Source organism: Empidonax traillii, unplaced genomic scaffold (genome assembly GCF_003031625.1).
Source record: "Empidonax traillii isolate 1590-97213 ecotype Southwest subspecies unplaced genomic scaffold, ASM303162v1 scaffold630:size906685, whole genome shotgun sequence".
Taxonomy (NCBI): domain Eukaryota; kingdom Metazoa; phylum Chordata; class Aves; order Passeriformes; family Tyrannidae; genus Empidonax; species Empidonax traillii.
The window spans coordinates 310,353-328,062 of record NW_020955823.1 but is presented as its reverse complement, the minus strand read 5'-3'; the positions used below and the strand labels follow the sequence as shown (position 1 = coordinate 328,062).

Here is a 17,710-nt window from a genome sequence, read left to right as displayed (position 1 = left end):
CATGTTCCCTTTAAAAAAAGGCTTTAAGGTGCTTTCCAATCCCCTGGAAAGTCCGTCCTTCTGGCTGGAGGTGTCTGCTTCCCAAAGGTCTCGTGGAACAGATGGAACTGGGGCCACGCAAAGCATCGGGTTGGCTGTGGCCACCCCAGCAGGGATGGCAGCAGCTCTGAGAGGAGCTGAATCAGGCTCAGGGTTGGGATATCAGGTGTCTAAAAGGGTCAGGGGATCTTCTAAAGCTTTTTTGTATCATTGTCCCTCGGTGTACTTTTGGTGGTGTCCCTACAGGGCTGTGGAGACCTTGCTCCCCCCACTCAAGATGCTGCCCAAGAGCCTCCAAAGTGATCAAAGTCCTCAAGAAATGTGCTTTGATAAGGTATTGCTTTATCAAACTGCCCTGAAAATACTGGTTTGCAATAAGAGAATCCCTTTTATCTGTTAAAATTAGTTTCTCCCAGGCGTCTGGTTTTGCTATAAGAAAATTACATTTGTTTGAATTGCTGTTACTGGAATTGCTCAGGAAAATGCCAGTATAAATTATTTGTTCTCTGTCAATTTTTTTTTTTTACATTCTGGATGATATGAAAGTTAAAATATAATTTAAAAAATACCAGATACAGCTTAAAAAGTTACTGTAATTAACCAAATATAATATACCTCTTGGATTTTTTTACCTCAACCACAGCCACTCGGTTTCCTCTTTCAACAGTGAGGTACTCAAAGAAAGTTAATTTAAAATTTAAAAAAAAAAAAAGACACAATTTTGAATGCTTGTTGCAAAACTGTTATGGGTGTCTCCCAAGCACTTCTGAGGATGGTCCTGGTTAAATCATCCCTGTCTCCTATACTTATTCTCCCTGAGATCGTGGTGAATCAGCATTCCTGGGTGCATGATAATCATCACCAAACGGGATTAATGGCAAAAGAAAACAGCCACAGCAGTGGTGTCTGAGCTGCAGAGGAAAACACCAGTTGTTAGTTCTGCAGGGCTCGGTTGAGTGTCTGAGATAGAAATGCTGACGGTTCTTTTTTTGGTTTGGTTTTCTGTTTGTTAGCTTTTCTCTTGGAGTGCTTCCAGTTTTGGGGAGAGCCTTCTACCCAAGCAGTTTAGCAGAGTTGGATAAGTGTGACTCTCCTTTGGGCATTTTTGAAGTTTGCTGATGTTTGGATAAACAAAGCAATTAATCTTTGGGAGCCATAAATGGATACTAAAGTCAGTTTCCATTTTTTGTATTTTCATGGAAAATGTCCTTCATGTCAGATGGGAGCTCTAGGACAGCTCCAGCACTTCTGGCTAAAGCCAGCATCCATCTGATGGGGCACCAGCCCTGCCAAAGATGCTTCATAAATAATGTTTATTTGGGATATTGCAAGGAATATTTTTTTTTTTTGGGGGGGGTGTGTTTTACCCTTCTTAGCCCATTTCTGCCCACTCCTCCTTCCAGAGCAGCAGGAGCAACCTGGTCTAGTGGATGGCACCACTATCCATGGGAGGGGGGTTGGAAAGAGATGATCTTTAAGGACCCTTCCAACTGTGATTCCATGTTTCAACGTTTGTCTTTGGAAGTTCAGGAAAGGAAAACGTCTTGACCTGATTTGTGCCAGGTTCCAGGTGATTTGTGTTCTCTAATTACATCCCCCACCCCATTAACCTCCAATGCATTAGAGCAAGCAGCCACTATAGTAACCAGTGAGGATACTCCCATGAAACATTAATGAGCTGGTTTTGTATCAACCAGGCAGAGCTCGGCTGGAAATGTCGCATCCACAGCTGTTGCCTTGACTGCAGCTCACACAGCAACTGGTGGGGGCTGCATGTGCAAACACTGCCATTGGTGCACGCAGATTTCCTGCAAATTACTGAGTATTTCTTGGTCTTTTGCAGGTGAGGAACCGGTTGCTGTGAGGGCTGGGTGACTGCAATCATTCCATGGCTTGTTTGCAGAACTGAGCTCTCCACCCAGCTGGGTGGGGTCACGTTGGGAGCCTTTGTAAAGGTTCAGAGTGATTTGGGCACTCGGTTTCCTTGGGATTTCAAGTAGGCTTGGAAAAGGACTCCTGGGAGCCTTCATTGGGAGTTTCTAGGCCATGCTACAGTGTCATGGCTCCATTGCCTCTCGTTAGCACTGGTTGCCCATGGCCAGCAGAGAGAGAGAGAGGGGTATTTTGAAGTCTCAGAAGTGCAAACCATGGTGACAACTCACTGGCAGCTTCCCCTGGGAATCTAGTCCAGGGTATTTATTTAAATTAATATCAATATTTTTAGTTGTATTATTACTGGTCTGCATAAGGTTTTATTGTATCTTTATATGGATGCATTTTTTCATACATTATTTTAGATTTTATATATATATAAAAATATATATATATATATTCCGAAGTGCCTGAATGCTGGTGTGGAATGCACCCCATGAAGAGGCTGGAAAGCTGAACAGTGTTGGTTGTTGCAGGGCTTGGTGAGGACACTGTGCTGCCATCACTTGAAAAGCTTCTCCTACCTGGGGTCTCATCACACCCCCTGTCCTGCCAGCAGCCAGAGTCACCTGAGACAGGTTTGTCTTCTCACAGCTGTTGCATTTCTTTAATAAAAGGTTTTAAAAAATTAAATTACATCCATCACTGAGAAACCCTCAGATATTACTGGCCTCTAAACTTTACTCTTTCTAGAAAAGCTGGGCTATGTTTAGATGGCCTAAGAAATAGCAACCCCAGAAAACAATTCTTGAGCTGGTTTGGGCAGTGGGGCTGATGATGGCTCTGTGTTTCTCTCCTGCAGGATCCCTGCTTGTTCTTCAGCCCCCCAGCTGCTGGTAGGACACAGGCAGTATCACAACAGCATCTTAAATACATCCCACACCGTGCTGAGGACTGAGCCGAGCGGGTTTTACTCCATCTGGTCTTTCCTGAGACCCCGGGATGCAGAGAGCCCATCTCACCAGATTTTCCACCCCGAGACCGAAGTCCAGCGATGGTTTCATAATCGTACTTCTTGTGCCGTGCCACCATCTAGTGGTGACTCGAGCCGACACTCCGCATCCCAGAGGTGCAGCAGCAGCGCCGGAACGCGGGTGCTGCCGGGGGGTTGCACGGACGCAAAGTGCGATTTCCTCGCTGGTGGGAGCTCTGCTGACGAGCCGTAAAAACCAGCGGATTAACTACGATGAGGTTTCTGCCACTTGTGTCGTCCTGCTCTGCTCCTTCCTGTAATGAGCTTTCAGAAGTGCCCTTGCACTTGATGCCGTTCTGTGGCTCCACGGCTTCGGTCTCTGCTGGGCTTTGGGAAGCTGCTGATGGAGGAGGGCAGGGCGAGAAAGCAGAGCCAAGCCATGCACGTGGACACATATCCACCTGCACACACGCAGCTCTCGTGGGGTTTCCAGGCATTCATCCCCTGGAAGCAGTTTTTGACCCCTGTGGGCAAAGCCCAGCGTTGAGCCAGAACCCCGGGTGGGAGCCTGGAAATCATCCTGTGCCCACCTTGCTGTGGGAAAGGGCAGTCGGATTTGCACAGCACTTTGGGAGGGCTGCCCTCTGCCTGGTGGAATTGAGGATAACCTGGATAACAACTTCCCAGGCCTGGAATTGTTCCTTGAGCTGCTATTTTTTTTAATACACACAGTGCACTGAGCTGGAGAAATGCCTGGGCTCCCCCATGGGCATCTTTTATTGCCCAAATCTGAAGAATAGATGCAAAGGGGATAAAAAGCTGATGTAGGCCAGGAGAGGAAGAGAAAGCCTCCTGTGGGTGTTATCTTTTGGCATTTCAGACCAAGGGGAGAAGGAGGGGTGTTGGACATGTCTGCCACCACCATGGGTGTGTCTGGAGTATGAACATGAGACCCTTTCCTATGGCCCCTCTAAAAATCTCAAAATCTTCAGGCTGTGAAAACAAAAGGCAATTAAATATAACCCTTGTCAATACTGTATGAATTGTCAGAGTAAATGAACCCCAGGCTTGGGCTGGTCTGCTGTTTTATCAGGGCATTTAAGTAAGTAAATGACTTTTCCATATGGAAAATGCTGAGGTGGTTTGTTAGCTGATCAAAGAACATGCGGGGCATGAATGCACTGCACGGTGCTCACTGAATAATCACAGTAAACAGGGATCTTTCAAATCCTGAAGCAACAAACTTCAATTAGATGGGAGAGACGCAATTATGCTTTAAAGGGAACCTGGCTCTGAGTGTGCAGGATATGGCAGGAAAATGTATGCAAAAGAATTTCATGGCAAAGATCAATTATTTTATCAATAGGACATGCCAAGTGGAATTTACTCATCAGTCCTGAACTGAGCCTTTTAAGGAGATGATGCATGGACCAGGATGGATTTCGGCCCCAAGCAGGTTTAAGTGAGTTTGATTAATTTCTGTGCAGTTATCAACTGAGGCTTTGGTCCAGTGACTTCATGATATTTAGCCTTGGATAATGGATGTTGTAACAGTAATGTAGGACTTTGGCAGCAGGTATATCCCAATCCCACTTCATTAAGATAAAGCTGTAGAGATTGAATTGGTTTTGAATCTGAAGATGCTGGTTCTTCCTCCTCCAGCATCTCTGCATAATGTTAATTCAATGAAAAAAGCACAGGGAAAAGCCAAACACTTTTTTTTTGCAAAAGAACACAGACATTTGAATTTAATAAATTATAAAATTAAAGATTCTAATTTGTATATACATTTTTAATATACAAGAAATGGCTATTTATTGCAATTTCTGTTAAGGCATATGTAAGTGAATGGAAGTTGCATATAGATACTCAGATGAACATAGCTAATACTGTGCACTGTAGGTGAGTAAATAAGACATTAAATGCATTACTTAATAAAATAAAACATAAAACCCTTTGAGTACTGGTAAAGCACCATTTCTAGAATTCTCAAAATCTCTGAAAGCATTCTATGGCGATGTTGTGAGACTCTAAATATTGAATGGATATATGAATATAAAAAGTGATGCACTCAGATGACAGAAATTTTTAATGGAATGTTGGTGAAAAAAATGGCAGATGATTGGAGCCAGGGGAAACAGAATTTGTTTGGGATTTTTTTTTTTTTTTTTTGAGAGGCTATCACTTGGATTTTAAGTTTAGACCAGCAGAAAAATGCCAATTAAAAAAGCTGTGTAGTTGCATGGTTAGGTCACAAATGCACTGCTTCATGGGAGCACAGTGCTTTAGCTCTCAGATCTCTAAGACGGTTCTTTGCAGGAATATATTTATTTATAAGCCTACTCTAGTTTCTGGGGATTAGGTTACGTTAAAATACCACTTTCTGCTCATTATGTCTCAAAATGCAGCACCTGGGCAACAGCAAACTGGTTACAGAAGGCACATTATGACGATGCTCTTGCCCAAGTACAGCATTTTAAAAAAAGATGAAACAGTTGTCAAAGTCCAACCAAGCAAAAAAAAAAAAAAAAAAAAAATTTCCACTACATGACGTGGAACAAAGATCAGTTGAAAGGAAACCCCCACCTGCTGCCTGAGGTTGCTTTTTCTTTATCAACAGAGCCCTGTGTTTGTGTTTTCCAGTAGAAGGGATGAACACGTTCTTAGGAAACAACCATCACGGGGAACTGCTGAAAAAACCCACCTTCTGAAGAACTCATGGCAGCTTGAAAAGAAGGCACCTTTCCTGCTCTGAAGAGACTTAACTTCCACCCCCAGTACAGCAAGACTGCGAAGGTAAAGCAGCTGGTGGCTTTGCTCCGTGAGGAGATGGACCATCAGCCTCTCACTGTCTTGAGCAATCTAGACTGAAACTGTTTCAGTGTTCCCCAAATAACAGCTAGAGAAATATTCAGTAGAATTAAAACTGTGAGAAACAAATCAAATAACCAAAAAAAGTGAGACTGAGAAGGGAGCAAGCCCTTCCTAAATGCAGATGCCACGAGGCATTGCATCGGGTCTGATGAACACTGGATCTGATGTAGCACCATACCAGCCCTCTGGGAGGCTGCTCCTGCTCCCTGAGGCAGCAGAAGTTTCCACCCTATCTGGAAAAATGCTTTTTTTCGAGCTGTGGGCACTGTCTCCTGGGCACTGTTTTTCTTCACATTGCCTGGTTGACTAAGCCTATTCCAAAAGCTGAGGCAGAACAGAATCTATTAGATGAGTTATCTGGGGCTTCTGGAGGTCAGAGCAATGTGTCTCCCCAGACACTAAGACTAGTACCATCCAGGCAGCAAATTTCTACCTCTCCAGCCCCAAACCCTTTCTACCCTTGAGTTTGTAAGGTTTTTCCTAAGTTTCGTATGCTTGGATGTGCTTCTAGGCTATGAAAAAGCTGGGGGGCTGTGGCTTATTTTTATTGTCCACAGAGCTAAAAGAATATTAACTTGAAGGGGAAAAGATGAGCTTTATACTAACCACATCTGTGTAAAGGAAATGTGGAAGGCAAGAAATACTGATGACTGCAGGCTGGGAGCCCAGCTACAGATTGTGTCTCCCGTGGCACAGCAGCTGGAATGCTGTTGATTTAGACACGTCTTCCTTGCTTATAAATAGCATGGTGGGGTTTTTTTTCCCTTCAGTGCTCATTTCTACGCTGCTCTGCTTTGCACAGACGTGACCTGACCCTACGCTGTTACCGAAACTTGTCCTGTCTGTAAAGCAACCACAAATCCCTTGGCACGAGGCGTCAGCAGCCAGGCCACGGAGCAGGGCTGGGACAGGACTCTAAAGATAAGCACCCTTTGACTGCAGGAACACTCTCAGCGTTCCAGGAGTTAAAAGTCTGTGGTGGGACTCCTGCTGCTGTGCTGCCAAACTGCCGGGCCTGAGTTTTCCTTTTCAAAACCAGAATAGATTGTTGCCTTGCGCTGGCTTCTGCTTCCACGGCTGCTGCCACGTCTGCTCGGCCCAGGAGATGTTTCCCAGTGCTCTGGACTTTTACCAGGCCTGTTATGCTTCCCTGTCCTCGTGGTCTTCAGTGTAACTCCCATCCCTGCACCACCTGAGCTGCTCCAGTTGTATCACCTCGGTCCTCTGTGAGAAGGGGCGCTTGATGCCACCACGCCAGCTGAGAACATTCCTTCTCTGCTTTGGCCAGCATCTCCATTTTCCCTAGACCAGGTGTTGTGCTTCAAAGACTTCTGGCCACAGTTCAGGCCAGAACAGTTCCACATCTAGGTGCTGCAAAGTCTGAGGTTCCTGCAGGCTCTCACCTCCTTTCCAGCAGGAATGGCTTGTTTGGAAGAGGAGCCTGGGCAGCTCATTCGAATTGTGGTGGTCGAGGGCACAAGGCAGCCACATGTGGTTCATCTTGCAAGACCTGTGAAGCTCTTTGCCAGCAGCCAGAGCAGAGAAGAGCTCTCACATTGCTAGAAGCACAGCACATTCCCAAAATTTGTGTGACTGTACAGACGGGCTTATTGATGGCACTGCTTCAAACCAAGACCAGCTCAGGCTGCAGGATGAGATCTTAACTCTCAGGCTGGAAAATCTGAAGTGGGAGCCATCAGACCAACTTAGTGGTAAAAGTATGATTTCAGGGAAGCCCTGGGCTCTGCAGGAGGTTTACCAGCAAAGAGGAAACAAGTGGAAGAGTCCCAGCCAGGAAAAAAACTGCTCAGATGCCACCCACAGCAGGAACCAGTCCATGCTCCCTGTCTTGGTGGTATTAGAGCTGAATTCATCTTCTGTTCTCCAACCAGGAATTCAAAATGACCTATGAAAACCATGATGACCCTGAGGGGAAAGGAAGTACTCAAAGGGTTGCCAGGTTATACATCTTAAAGTTTCCAGCAGACCTGGTGCTGTGATTACACGTGTGTGTGTTTGTGTAAGGGCACAGCAAACAGTTGTTCACTTCTGCACCAATAAAGCTCTCCTAAGGAAAGGAAGACAATACAAAATTATTGCCTTGAAGGAAACCTCAGCCTATGGAGGGAGGGGAAATGTTTTTCTTAACAAAGCACCAAAGAATCCAGTCATCTTAAAGTTAACCAGAATGTGGGTAGAAAAAAAAAAATCAGACCAATAAAAAAAAAGCACCAACCAACAATGATCACTGAGGCTGTTGCATTACAGGAATTTATCAAAAATATGGATAATTGTAAACAGAAAGACTAGGATGTTGTCAGTCCAAGATCTACCCTACTAAAATGTCTTGCATGCATCCAAAAGTTTAGGAGAATCCTTTGGAACTGTTTATGGAAGTATGAAAACTACTGTTTGCCGGTTTTTAATTTACACATAAATATACGGCTACAGGATTTTCTGTATAGTTTCTAACACAGACCTGGTTCAGAAAGGTACGTGAGCACACGGTGAGCTGTGACCACAGAGGCAGCTCTGCCAAAATCAGTCCAACTGAGCCTGGCACATCCTGAGGCGCCTTCCTGAACCAGGCTGTGTTAGTGCCGGGGTTTATGCAATGCACAGAAGCATCACAGGATTGCTGACCACCTGCTTGTCAGTGTTAAAGGGATTTATTACGTCTCGGGACTGCACTCCTCCATACTAAGTGTAACTCCCACTACTATTCCCAAGCAGTTTTACACAGGCATAGAAGACTTAAAAGAGCCCATAACCAAGAAACCTGCTAACCTGGCCTAAGTACTATAGTTTGTTTGGATTCAGTGGAACACTGTGGGGATATTGCACTAATACTCTGCCGTACCCTGTACACCTAACCTAGCCATCCAGCTGTTCAGATTAGCACTTAGCAAGCAATCTGTCATTTCCATTTATAGTAGGCTTGAGAATTTGGCATCTCTGCCATAGCACCACTTTGATTTCCCCCCATTTTTAGTCTCTACAACATGGGCAATACTATGGTGTTTGTAACATCTCTATAAGAGAAAAATGTCGTTTGTGCCATATTTCCATTTTAGTTTGTTTTCCTAAGAGTCTCTTTTTTCATTTTCTCGGCAATCAGCTCCTGAATTCTTTGATTCCTTGTCCTTTCATAAGGTATCCTCCTCCGTGTAATGATGTTGTGCTGTGGTACTTCGTTATCCAGCCCATCAACTTTATAGGGAACATCCACTGCGTTGATTTCTGGGTGCTCCTCGGTTGCATTGGAAGGGGGTGCACGTGTTTTGGAAACCAGAGGAGGGCTGGTGGCAGACTGTGTGGTGGACACTCCCGTGGGAGGGCTGAGGGTTGTCAGGAGCTCCTCCTCAATGACATTATTCTTATTTACATTGGCATCGGTGACGTTGCCACCCTCTGTTACGTTGCTGTACATGTTGCAGGACTTGCAACACAGCTTATTGTAACCAGGGATGGAGCAGTAACGAGAGAGAACTTCCATGCGACAAAACATTGACTTGTCTCCTTGGCAATGATCTTCTGAAAGAGAAAAAGGGAACAGATAAATAAAGAGCATCTCCACATTAATCAGAAGAAGAAACACAGCTGAAGCTTTGGCAGCGGGCAGAGGGTTTGATATTTAAAGTGGGATGTGAAACTGGCAAATGAGCCTTCTATAAGCAGAAGCAGGATTAATATTAAACCTAAAACTCAGCTCCCTTCGAGGGCTGCAAAAGCTGATCTGAACTGTTTGCACCAGCCTCATCCAGGCTCTAGATCATAACACTCAGATTTTTGGCCTCTCATTCTGGTAGTGCTGCCCTAAACACTGTGCAGTCATGATGAATGTGGCTTGGTTTAAATTTCAAAACACACTGATAGTGCTATGTTGTTAAAAGCCAAGAAAGTAATCAGGGTTTATATTAAGAAATCTATTTTTTTTCCCCTTTCACTCCTTTTAATGTTTTTCTACATCCTCACCGTGACTAACCACAGTCAGGTGTAACTTATATTTATCTGGAACATCTCAGGAAAGTCTGATTTTGATGTGTGCCGTGTAATTCTCAGAATTAATCCATCTCCCATTGGAGTGATAATTTCGCCAGGTGCCTCTACTCTCAAAACAACAGCCTTGCCACAGCATGTCCCTTGCTGGAGAGAAAAGCAGTGCATTTGTTAGGAGGCTTTTCTCCTCCTCCTAGAAGGGAGCTGGCATTTTTGGAACAACAAACTCCAGCGTGATGGAGCCAAGCCAGTCCATTAATAACTGGGAGACCCAGCAGTAACAAGTCCCCATTTTTGTGTCACTGACTGAAAAACTGTAATGAAAAAGAAGTAATGACAGTCAATAAGCTTTAAGCTGCCAACAGCTATTATGACAATTCGCACTACAATAGAGGTGTTACGGCAGATCCTGATCTTGCTGAAATACAGGTGGCAAATTGAAGGCCGAGGCATTAAAGCTGAACTGGTCAAACACTGTTACTGCCTGAGAAACATAAATAAAAGCCTACTCAGAGATTACTCAAGCCCTTGTGGTTTCTGCTCAGAGGAGGCAGAGGACCATATGAATTGGTGGCAGATGAATGGTGAGGGGGTAGCAGGCTCCTTGGAGAGAAAGCTACCTGTCCTCTGTTCCTACATACACACTCCTCAGCTCCTGTGCCTCCAGGATGAAGTAACAGAGCCAGACACTGCAGTGGAGGAAAAATCCCAACACCCAGCCCATGATGAGAGAATCCTCAAAGGAGAGGAGAGGGCTGAGGAGAAAGGCAGACTGACCAACATTTGGCATCATGAATAACAAAACATTTTCTCTGTGACCAGAGTGCTGAGACAGATGAAATCACTTCTGTCTCTCTCCCTGCTCTTACTACATTTCCACCTACTCTTACAGTAAGGGATGAGTAACTCCAATTACTCGCCTTTATTTAGAGTGCACCCGATGGCAGAGTCAGCCTCTTACTGGAGCTCATATTTCACCCTCCTGCTACAAGCACTGACTTGTGTCAGCACCCTCACAGCACAAGAGAGAAGCAGAGCAGATTCAGATACCGAGGGAACTCAGAAAGGCGTAGGTGCTGCCTCTTCACTCATCCTCCCCAGTTAACAAACCAGGGCATTGTAGGAGTTTAATTGGCAAACATATCAGTCTCAAATAAACTAATGACTGGTGCTGCTGCTTTAAAAATAGATAAATATAAAAATAACTGGTGCTGGCTGAGGAAAGTCAAAACACCTCCCTTACATTGTATCTATAGACTGATTGCTGCATTTGCTGCAGAAAAGCAAAATTCTGGTTCCTACTTTTAAATGCACCAGTCTGTTTTCGTATTTTTCAAATGCTAAACTGAAACACTGCTGGAAATAAGGAATGACTTACTTCCTTAAGAACCTAAGAATAGTGGTTTGGTTTTGGACAAATTTTCAAACCAGCCTTTAAGAGCTGGAAGTGTTCATACCTGCATGCACAGCTCCATACAAAGGCCTGCACGTGCCTACACAGCTTTATATATATTTTTACATACCCCATAAGAGTCCCCTCTGAACACTTTGCCTTGTGTTGCATGACCCTTATGCAGGTTCCTCCAAATGCCTTGCAGAATAAAAGCCAACAGATAACAACATTTAAACGTGGTTTCAACAAGGCAGGGCTGTTCTTGGCTTTGTAAGGATCACTAAAAGCACCTTTAGAAAAATGCCTTTTTTTCCTATTAAAAATATGCAATGTCAAGCTTAAAAGTACAACAGAGAGAAACCTGCGTTATGTAATAAGTTTAGGGACATCTGATAAGTTATATAAATAAACTCTGTAACTTCTGGATGTCAGAATGAAATTTTGATCCTCTATCCAAAGCAAAATATCCAGATTTGCTGAACTTTTATTTATTTTTACTTGCAGTATGCATGACAGACTGGAAGTATATATTCAAAACATCAGTAAGAAAAAAATAAATCAGTTTCACAGTCACTTTGGTACACATTAGTCTCATAAAAAAATATTGAAAAGCAAACTGAATTGGCACATCTTTAATATTATGTTAAATACATACAAAACACTAATAAAATATCCCTGATAAACCAAAGTGCATATAGACATAGTGCACAATGCCCAGATACCTTATTGCACCATTCTCTATAGCCACCCATCTCTTGAAACATCACTAAACATTGTCTATTTAAAGGTAACAGTCATGAATATATTTATACAGTTAAACACCAATTATTTTACATAACAGTATTCAGTGCCAGATACGTGTCTTTGCTTTTTCACCTTGTCATGTAAATTGTTAACATGTTTCAGGAAATTATCATATTAACAGCAAAATTTAAATATGTGATCACATGATAATGACAAGTTTGAAGTGCTACACTGTTGACGACCCAAAGATTCAAAAATGCCACTTTTCCAAAAAATATGATCAAAGCAATAAGGTAGTAATTTGCTCCAAGACTGCAGTTTTACAGTTGATACAATTTCTACTATTGGTACTGACTGTCACGAACAGGTTTATGACTTGTGAATTCCAAATCTTCAACACAAACACGGAAGGTGAAGCACGAATGCCAGTTAAGTTTCAGTAAGTCAGGCCACAATCCTGTCTTGATGAAGATATGGATATGCACTGTGCAAATTAACCTCCAATTAAATTTACTGCCTTCCAATACTTATCATTCAAGTAAAAACACTCCATATGAAGATTAACTCAAGGTACCAGTGTACTGTTCATATTTAAAGCTGGATCTGGTAAATTAATGCCATTTACATTTCAACATTAAGGCATTTTTCTAAAATTCTTCTTCTAAGCAAAAAAAAAAAAAAAAAAAAAAAAAAAAAAAAGCAATAAAAATTGAGGTAATTCTGTAGTAGTTCACACTGTTATGTTTGCCAGTTGACACATCTAAGAGCACACACACACATACACACACACACACACAGCCATACCAGTCAAGTCAGACATGCACATGGTGAAAAAAGACCAAGGATGTAATGAGTATAAACAGCTCCGTGCTGAGCAGCTGGAGACGTCGTAGTCATGAAAACATCATATTGCCTCCGCCACGCTAAGAAAAACACCACCACGCAACCCTCAACATGGACCGTGCCTGTTCTGCCTAGGGTTTGTTTCTAGAGTGAAAAGTACGCAAAACTGGCAAAAAATTGTGCGATGGGAATGAAACGAATGCAGCTTTTCTCGAGGAAAAAACGCCCCAAACCGCCACCGGGAGTTTGGCGAGAGCCGGCGGCGTCGTAGCAGCACGGGAAGTACCGACAGAAACTCGGCTCCTGCTTCCCAGTGAGCCCTCCACGGGTCACAAACGTAAATGTGAGGGTGAGGAATGAAAAAAAACTGAGCGGCAAGGGTGAGGAAAGCAACAGCCCCGCAAAGGAAAATGGAATGAAAAAATTCTTCCACTCGTCAGGCTACCCTGTCTGCGAACTGAAACCAGAGAGTTACGAGATTTCGGGTTCTTTAGATAAAGGAGAACTTTAGCACTACAAGGTGTCATTATTGTGATGTGATCACATTCACAATAAGTTCTCAGTTTTGCTTGATCAAACTGAACATCAGGAACCAGTAAGAGCCTTTTTTCACCATCACCAAGCAACAAGCAAACCGATCCCAGCTCCCTTTCAGAGGACTGCAACATACTGTGGAGATCCAACTTCACACATCCAACACTTCAAGACCTCCACCACCAGTGCTACGCAAGCTCCAGAGAAGAAAGACACCGAGCACCAAGTGCCTGGTGTGAAAAAACAGATTCAGCCCAAGATTTAAACTTGGCAAAGTCAAGGGAACTTTCCGCATAGAGAGAAGAAGAGAGCAAAAGGCAAAGTCCACACTCGATGTGGCATGCATTTAAGGGCAAAGGCAGAGTTATAAATGGGTCTTTTACTTGAAGATATTTTCTGGATGGGGTAGTCTGGATCAGGTCTTGACAGCCATTGTATCATGTAGGTTTTCTTTGAAGGATCAGAAACATTTCCTTGAATAGAGGGGGGAAAAAAAAGAAACACATAACACAACATATGTTAGACAGCGTTAAGCAGTTGCCCTGTCAGAAGGGCATGAGCTTTGCCTAGGGAAGGATTATGACCAAGCTCTGTAGTTTTGGGCAGAGGGTGATGTTTGGGGAACTTGCTACAACTGGAGCCCAGCTCTTGGCAGCCAACACCAAAGACAGCCCGAAGGCCAGTTCTCCAGCAGCACTTCTCAGGGCAGTGTGACAAATGTCCTCAGAGACATGCAGTCTGGTTTAGTTACACTGCCTTGTTAAAATCGTTGTATTGGAGACCATAATTGACAGCTTGCTTCTAATTAATTAGGAGTCAAAAGCTACCCTGAGAAACACATCAAGAATAAAAGAAAAATATGAATTACTTAATAATAGGAATATGTAAAATGATCTCATAGGCATCATTTGCTAACAGCTGAAAAGCTAACAAGGATAAAGGTCTTATTGTTCTGGATTAAGAAGGGAAAAATTAATTACAGCTTTAAAAAAACTGAATTAGATAACCCCTGCAGATGACTCGTGTCTGACAGAATGTAAAAAAACCCTGGAACTGTCAATGGAGATGGGGAAAGCAAAGAGGCATCTTTGTACATGATGCCCTCGGTTAGCCACAACCAGCAGCCTCCTGCCAAGGCCTGCAGCTCTCAGGGGTGCAGGGCTGGACTTGGGCAGCACTCCTCACCCAGGGCAGCTGTTGGCCATCCCCACTGTACCAGAGTCTGCCCCAGACTCTCTTGCTGTTCTGGAGCAAGTGGTGCTCCCCAGCAGGGGAAAAGACTGACCACATGGCTGAGAAGCCCAATGGCCATAGAAGAGCTCTACATTTGGAAAACCTGCTCAAAACAGGGACTGTGGAGAGCTGCCACTCCAGGCACGGCACACCGGCATAAATTCAACGAGGGCATCGCAAATAAATACCTTAACACTTTCCCAACAGGTACCACATGCTGTGGGGGACAGGCACTTACTTGGGCACGGAGGTAGTCTGCAAATCCTTACATTCTCCGGTTTGCTCTCCTTGCACAGGCCGATGGCGTTGTCCCTGGTCCGGCACAGCACCGGGCGATCCTGCGTGCCATTGCCACAGCTGACAGAGCACTGGAGGGACAGGCAGCAGTTAGACCCCAGCCACTCCTTCGGGAACAACGCTTTAGAAACTTAGCTTCTGAATTTTAAGCTACTGCCCTCGGTCTGAGCTGACAGGGGGGCGTCATTTGAACCGCTGCAGTACCCACGGTAACCAAGCAGGAGGAAGAGCCCCTCACTTTTGTGGCGCACCGGTAATTGTGAAACACTGCAAGAAAGAGCTTGTGGTCTGAGCAACAACCAAACAGCTGTAAATGGTGAGGCATCTGTTCACAGAGGCATCCATTCACAGTGCCAGGGATGGCATTGCTTGCCAGAAATGAGTTGCTTTGAGACCTCCAGCCAGAGACTGACCTGTGACCAGGGTCCTATTCTCCACTGTGCTGGGCACAGCTCTCGGTTGCAGGGCCTCCTGCCCTCGGGGCGGTCGTTGTTGCAGTACTTGGTGTGGACAGAGCGGTTTGTGTTGTCGTGGAGGGGCTGGATGCATCGCACTGATCGCACCTGATACCCTGTTTTCCCACAGGATTTGCTGCAAGGTTCCCATTCTCCTGTAACCCATCTGGGTTGGTGAAAAGAGAGGAAGGTGAGTCAGATTTTAAGCTGACCTTTACAAGACTGCACATAAAAATATGGTACGTTTTTATGTCAAAAGCAGCACCCAAGGGTGCTGCTGAGCCTCCCAGGTCTCAGTGCATGAGATGTGCCTTGTCTCATAATGTAACATCCACCAGCCACTCCCACAGCTGGTTCCCATAGGAGTGAAGCCAAAACACCTGGGCTAGAAAGACAGTTGCAGCCTGGCCTGTGTCTGGGCACTCCATGGATCACACCCTTGGTTGTGTTAGAGGCCATCAGCTGAAGAACTGTCAAACCCAGCTACTGCCCAGTGCTGTGGGTGCAGATTGGGCGAATTGGGGTCCCCAGCATTGTAAATGTTTGGTTTTGGGGAAGGCAACACTGCACTGAAAACCACGATGTCCGAGTTCATAACGTGTAAGTCAATTTGGCCACTGGAAAATGAACCCTATCACTTGTAATGTGGTGTACTTCAAAACAAACCAGCTCATGAATTACAGCTACAAATTGTAGGGAACTTAGAGAAGAGCAACAGGAACAGACAGGACCAGAGGACATTTACGTAGAGAGCTGAAAGCTGGGTTGTAATTAAGAAGGTATACAGCAGTCTATAAATATTTACAGAGTGCAGAGATCTGGAAGATGGAAATGTTGTTCCATGTAAACAGTATTCATGGGATAAACTTAAACAAAAAACATACACAGTCTGATGAAATACCCTGAGTTTGAAGGCATTGTCCTAAAGTACTCATAAAATCCTGGTTTTAGAAATAGTCAGGAAGTAGCATGGGCATGAGGCACTGCACTACAGGCTGCAGTTAAACAAAAAGTGAGTATTTCACCCAACTTTCTCTTTGTAACCTACCGAAATTACCCAGCTGTGGAGAAAAGTGAGTGCTGTGGAGCACAAAGCCGTGACTCCTGATGTGACTTCTGATACAAAGAGGAGTTTATCCCAGTGGTGAAGAAGCAGCGTATTAGTGTAGTGGGTGTCACAGAGCTTCATAAAACTCTTTAAATAATTGCCTCTCCTATGTACAAGAGCAAAATGCTCCAATGACATTCTATGGAAACAGAGGTGACTGAAACTTCAGGGATCCAAGTACAATTTAGGATCCTATTGAGTCTTTGTGGTACCAGAGTCCAATTATATTTGCAGCTGAAAGGAGAATACAGTCTTTCCAGAGAGCCTGAGATAGAGTTAGGTCATTACTTCAGTTTTCCAATAAATAAATGTTAAGCCCTGACCATGCTGAGTTTATGGGGCACAGTTTCTTGCCTTTTCTCTTTCAAATATTTTTTTCTTTGAAATGAAGTTAGGAAATATTGGGTGATATGTTCTATTTATTTGCTGTGATTCCTGGAATCTATAGTTGGTCCCCAGAGATAAAAGCTGGGATCAACACACTCCTTTCTTGTTACAGTAGCAGCACAAGGAATTTATGAGTCCTACATGTGGCAGGAATAACCTGCTGCCAGTCAAAAAAATCACCTGTAAAATGTAAATTAGAATATTTATAACACTTGACTATGTAGAGCAAAGATGAAGGTAATAACAGGCATATCATGCTGTATGAAGGAAGCCAGAGAAATTTAACAGGTCACATATTTTTTCCTGTGTTTAATTGTCCAAAAATATGAACTTTAGGAAGAATTGGGTTTGAGAGTCTAGATGACATTGGTTTCCTTACGTAGCACACTGCACATTTGTTCTGACACAGTCAATTCTCAGTGCGTAAAATCAGCTTCCTGCTGTGGGCAGGGACGCTTACATGGGCTGGGAGCACTCCTGGAGGTTGCACACCCTGCGGATGGGCTTGGGCTTCTGGATCAACTCGCAGTAACTCCGGTGAACCATCTTGTGGTCCGTCTTCCTCCGGCAGCCGTACTTGGTGAACTGGTAGCCTGGAGAAAGACACTCCTGTTATCCTCAGCACTGGTAAATCTCACAGAGGAGTCACGTTTCAAACAGACTGCACACACACTGTCAGAGGGTGCAGCAGGCGCTGCACGTTCCCAAAGGAGCTGGACACCGCACCAAATTCACACGTATTCATGCAAATTTAACAGCCAGAATTGCTCACCCTTTTTTTTTTTTTTTTTTTTTTTACCACAGGCTTTAATGAGAAGAAGAACAACAACATCTGACATTTCAAAAACATTCTGCACATCTGCCCAGTCACACAGTCCAGAGCTGCAGCCTGACCATGAGTCTGGGGAACAGCATCGGGGTTCACATCTGGCCCCAAAAGCAGGAGTCTGACACTGCAA

At 44.2% G+C, this 17,710-nt stretch overlaps 1 protein-coding gene across 1 annotated transcript in view; it reads right to left on the bottom strand.

Annotated features, from left to right (window-relative positions):
- Positions 1–4,647: 4,647 nt before the first annotated feature.
- ADAMTS2 (ADAM metallopeptidase with thrombospondin type 1 motif 2) overlaps positions 4,648–17,710 on the bottom strand; it is a 173,300-nt gene continuing 160,237 nt past the window's right edge. The window contains exons 18-22 of the mRNA XM_027898924.1: positions 17,212–17,344; positions 15,215–15,422; positions 14,743–14,872; positions 13,655–13,744; positions 4,648–9,292 (exon numbers count right to left, since the gene is read on the bottom strand). Coding sequence (XP_027754725.1) covers positions 8,829–9,292; positions 13,655–13,744; positions 14,743–14,872; positions 15,215–15,422; positions 17,212–17,344 — 1,025 coding nt within the window. The 3' untranslated portion in view covers positions 4,648–8,828. The remainder of the gene's footprint in view (positions 9,293–13,654; positions 13,745–14,742; positions 14,873–15,214; positions 15,423–17,211; positions 17,345–17,710) is intronic.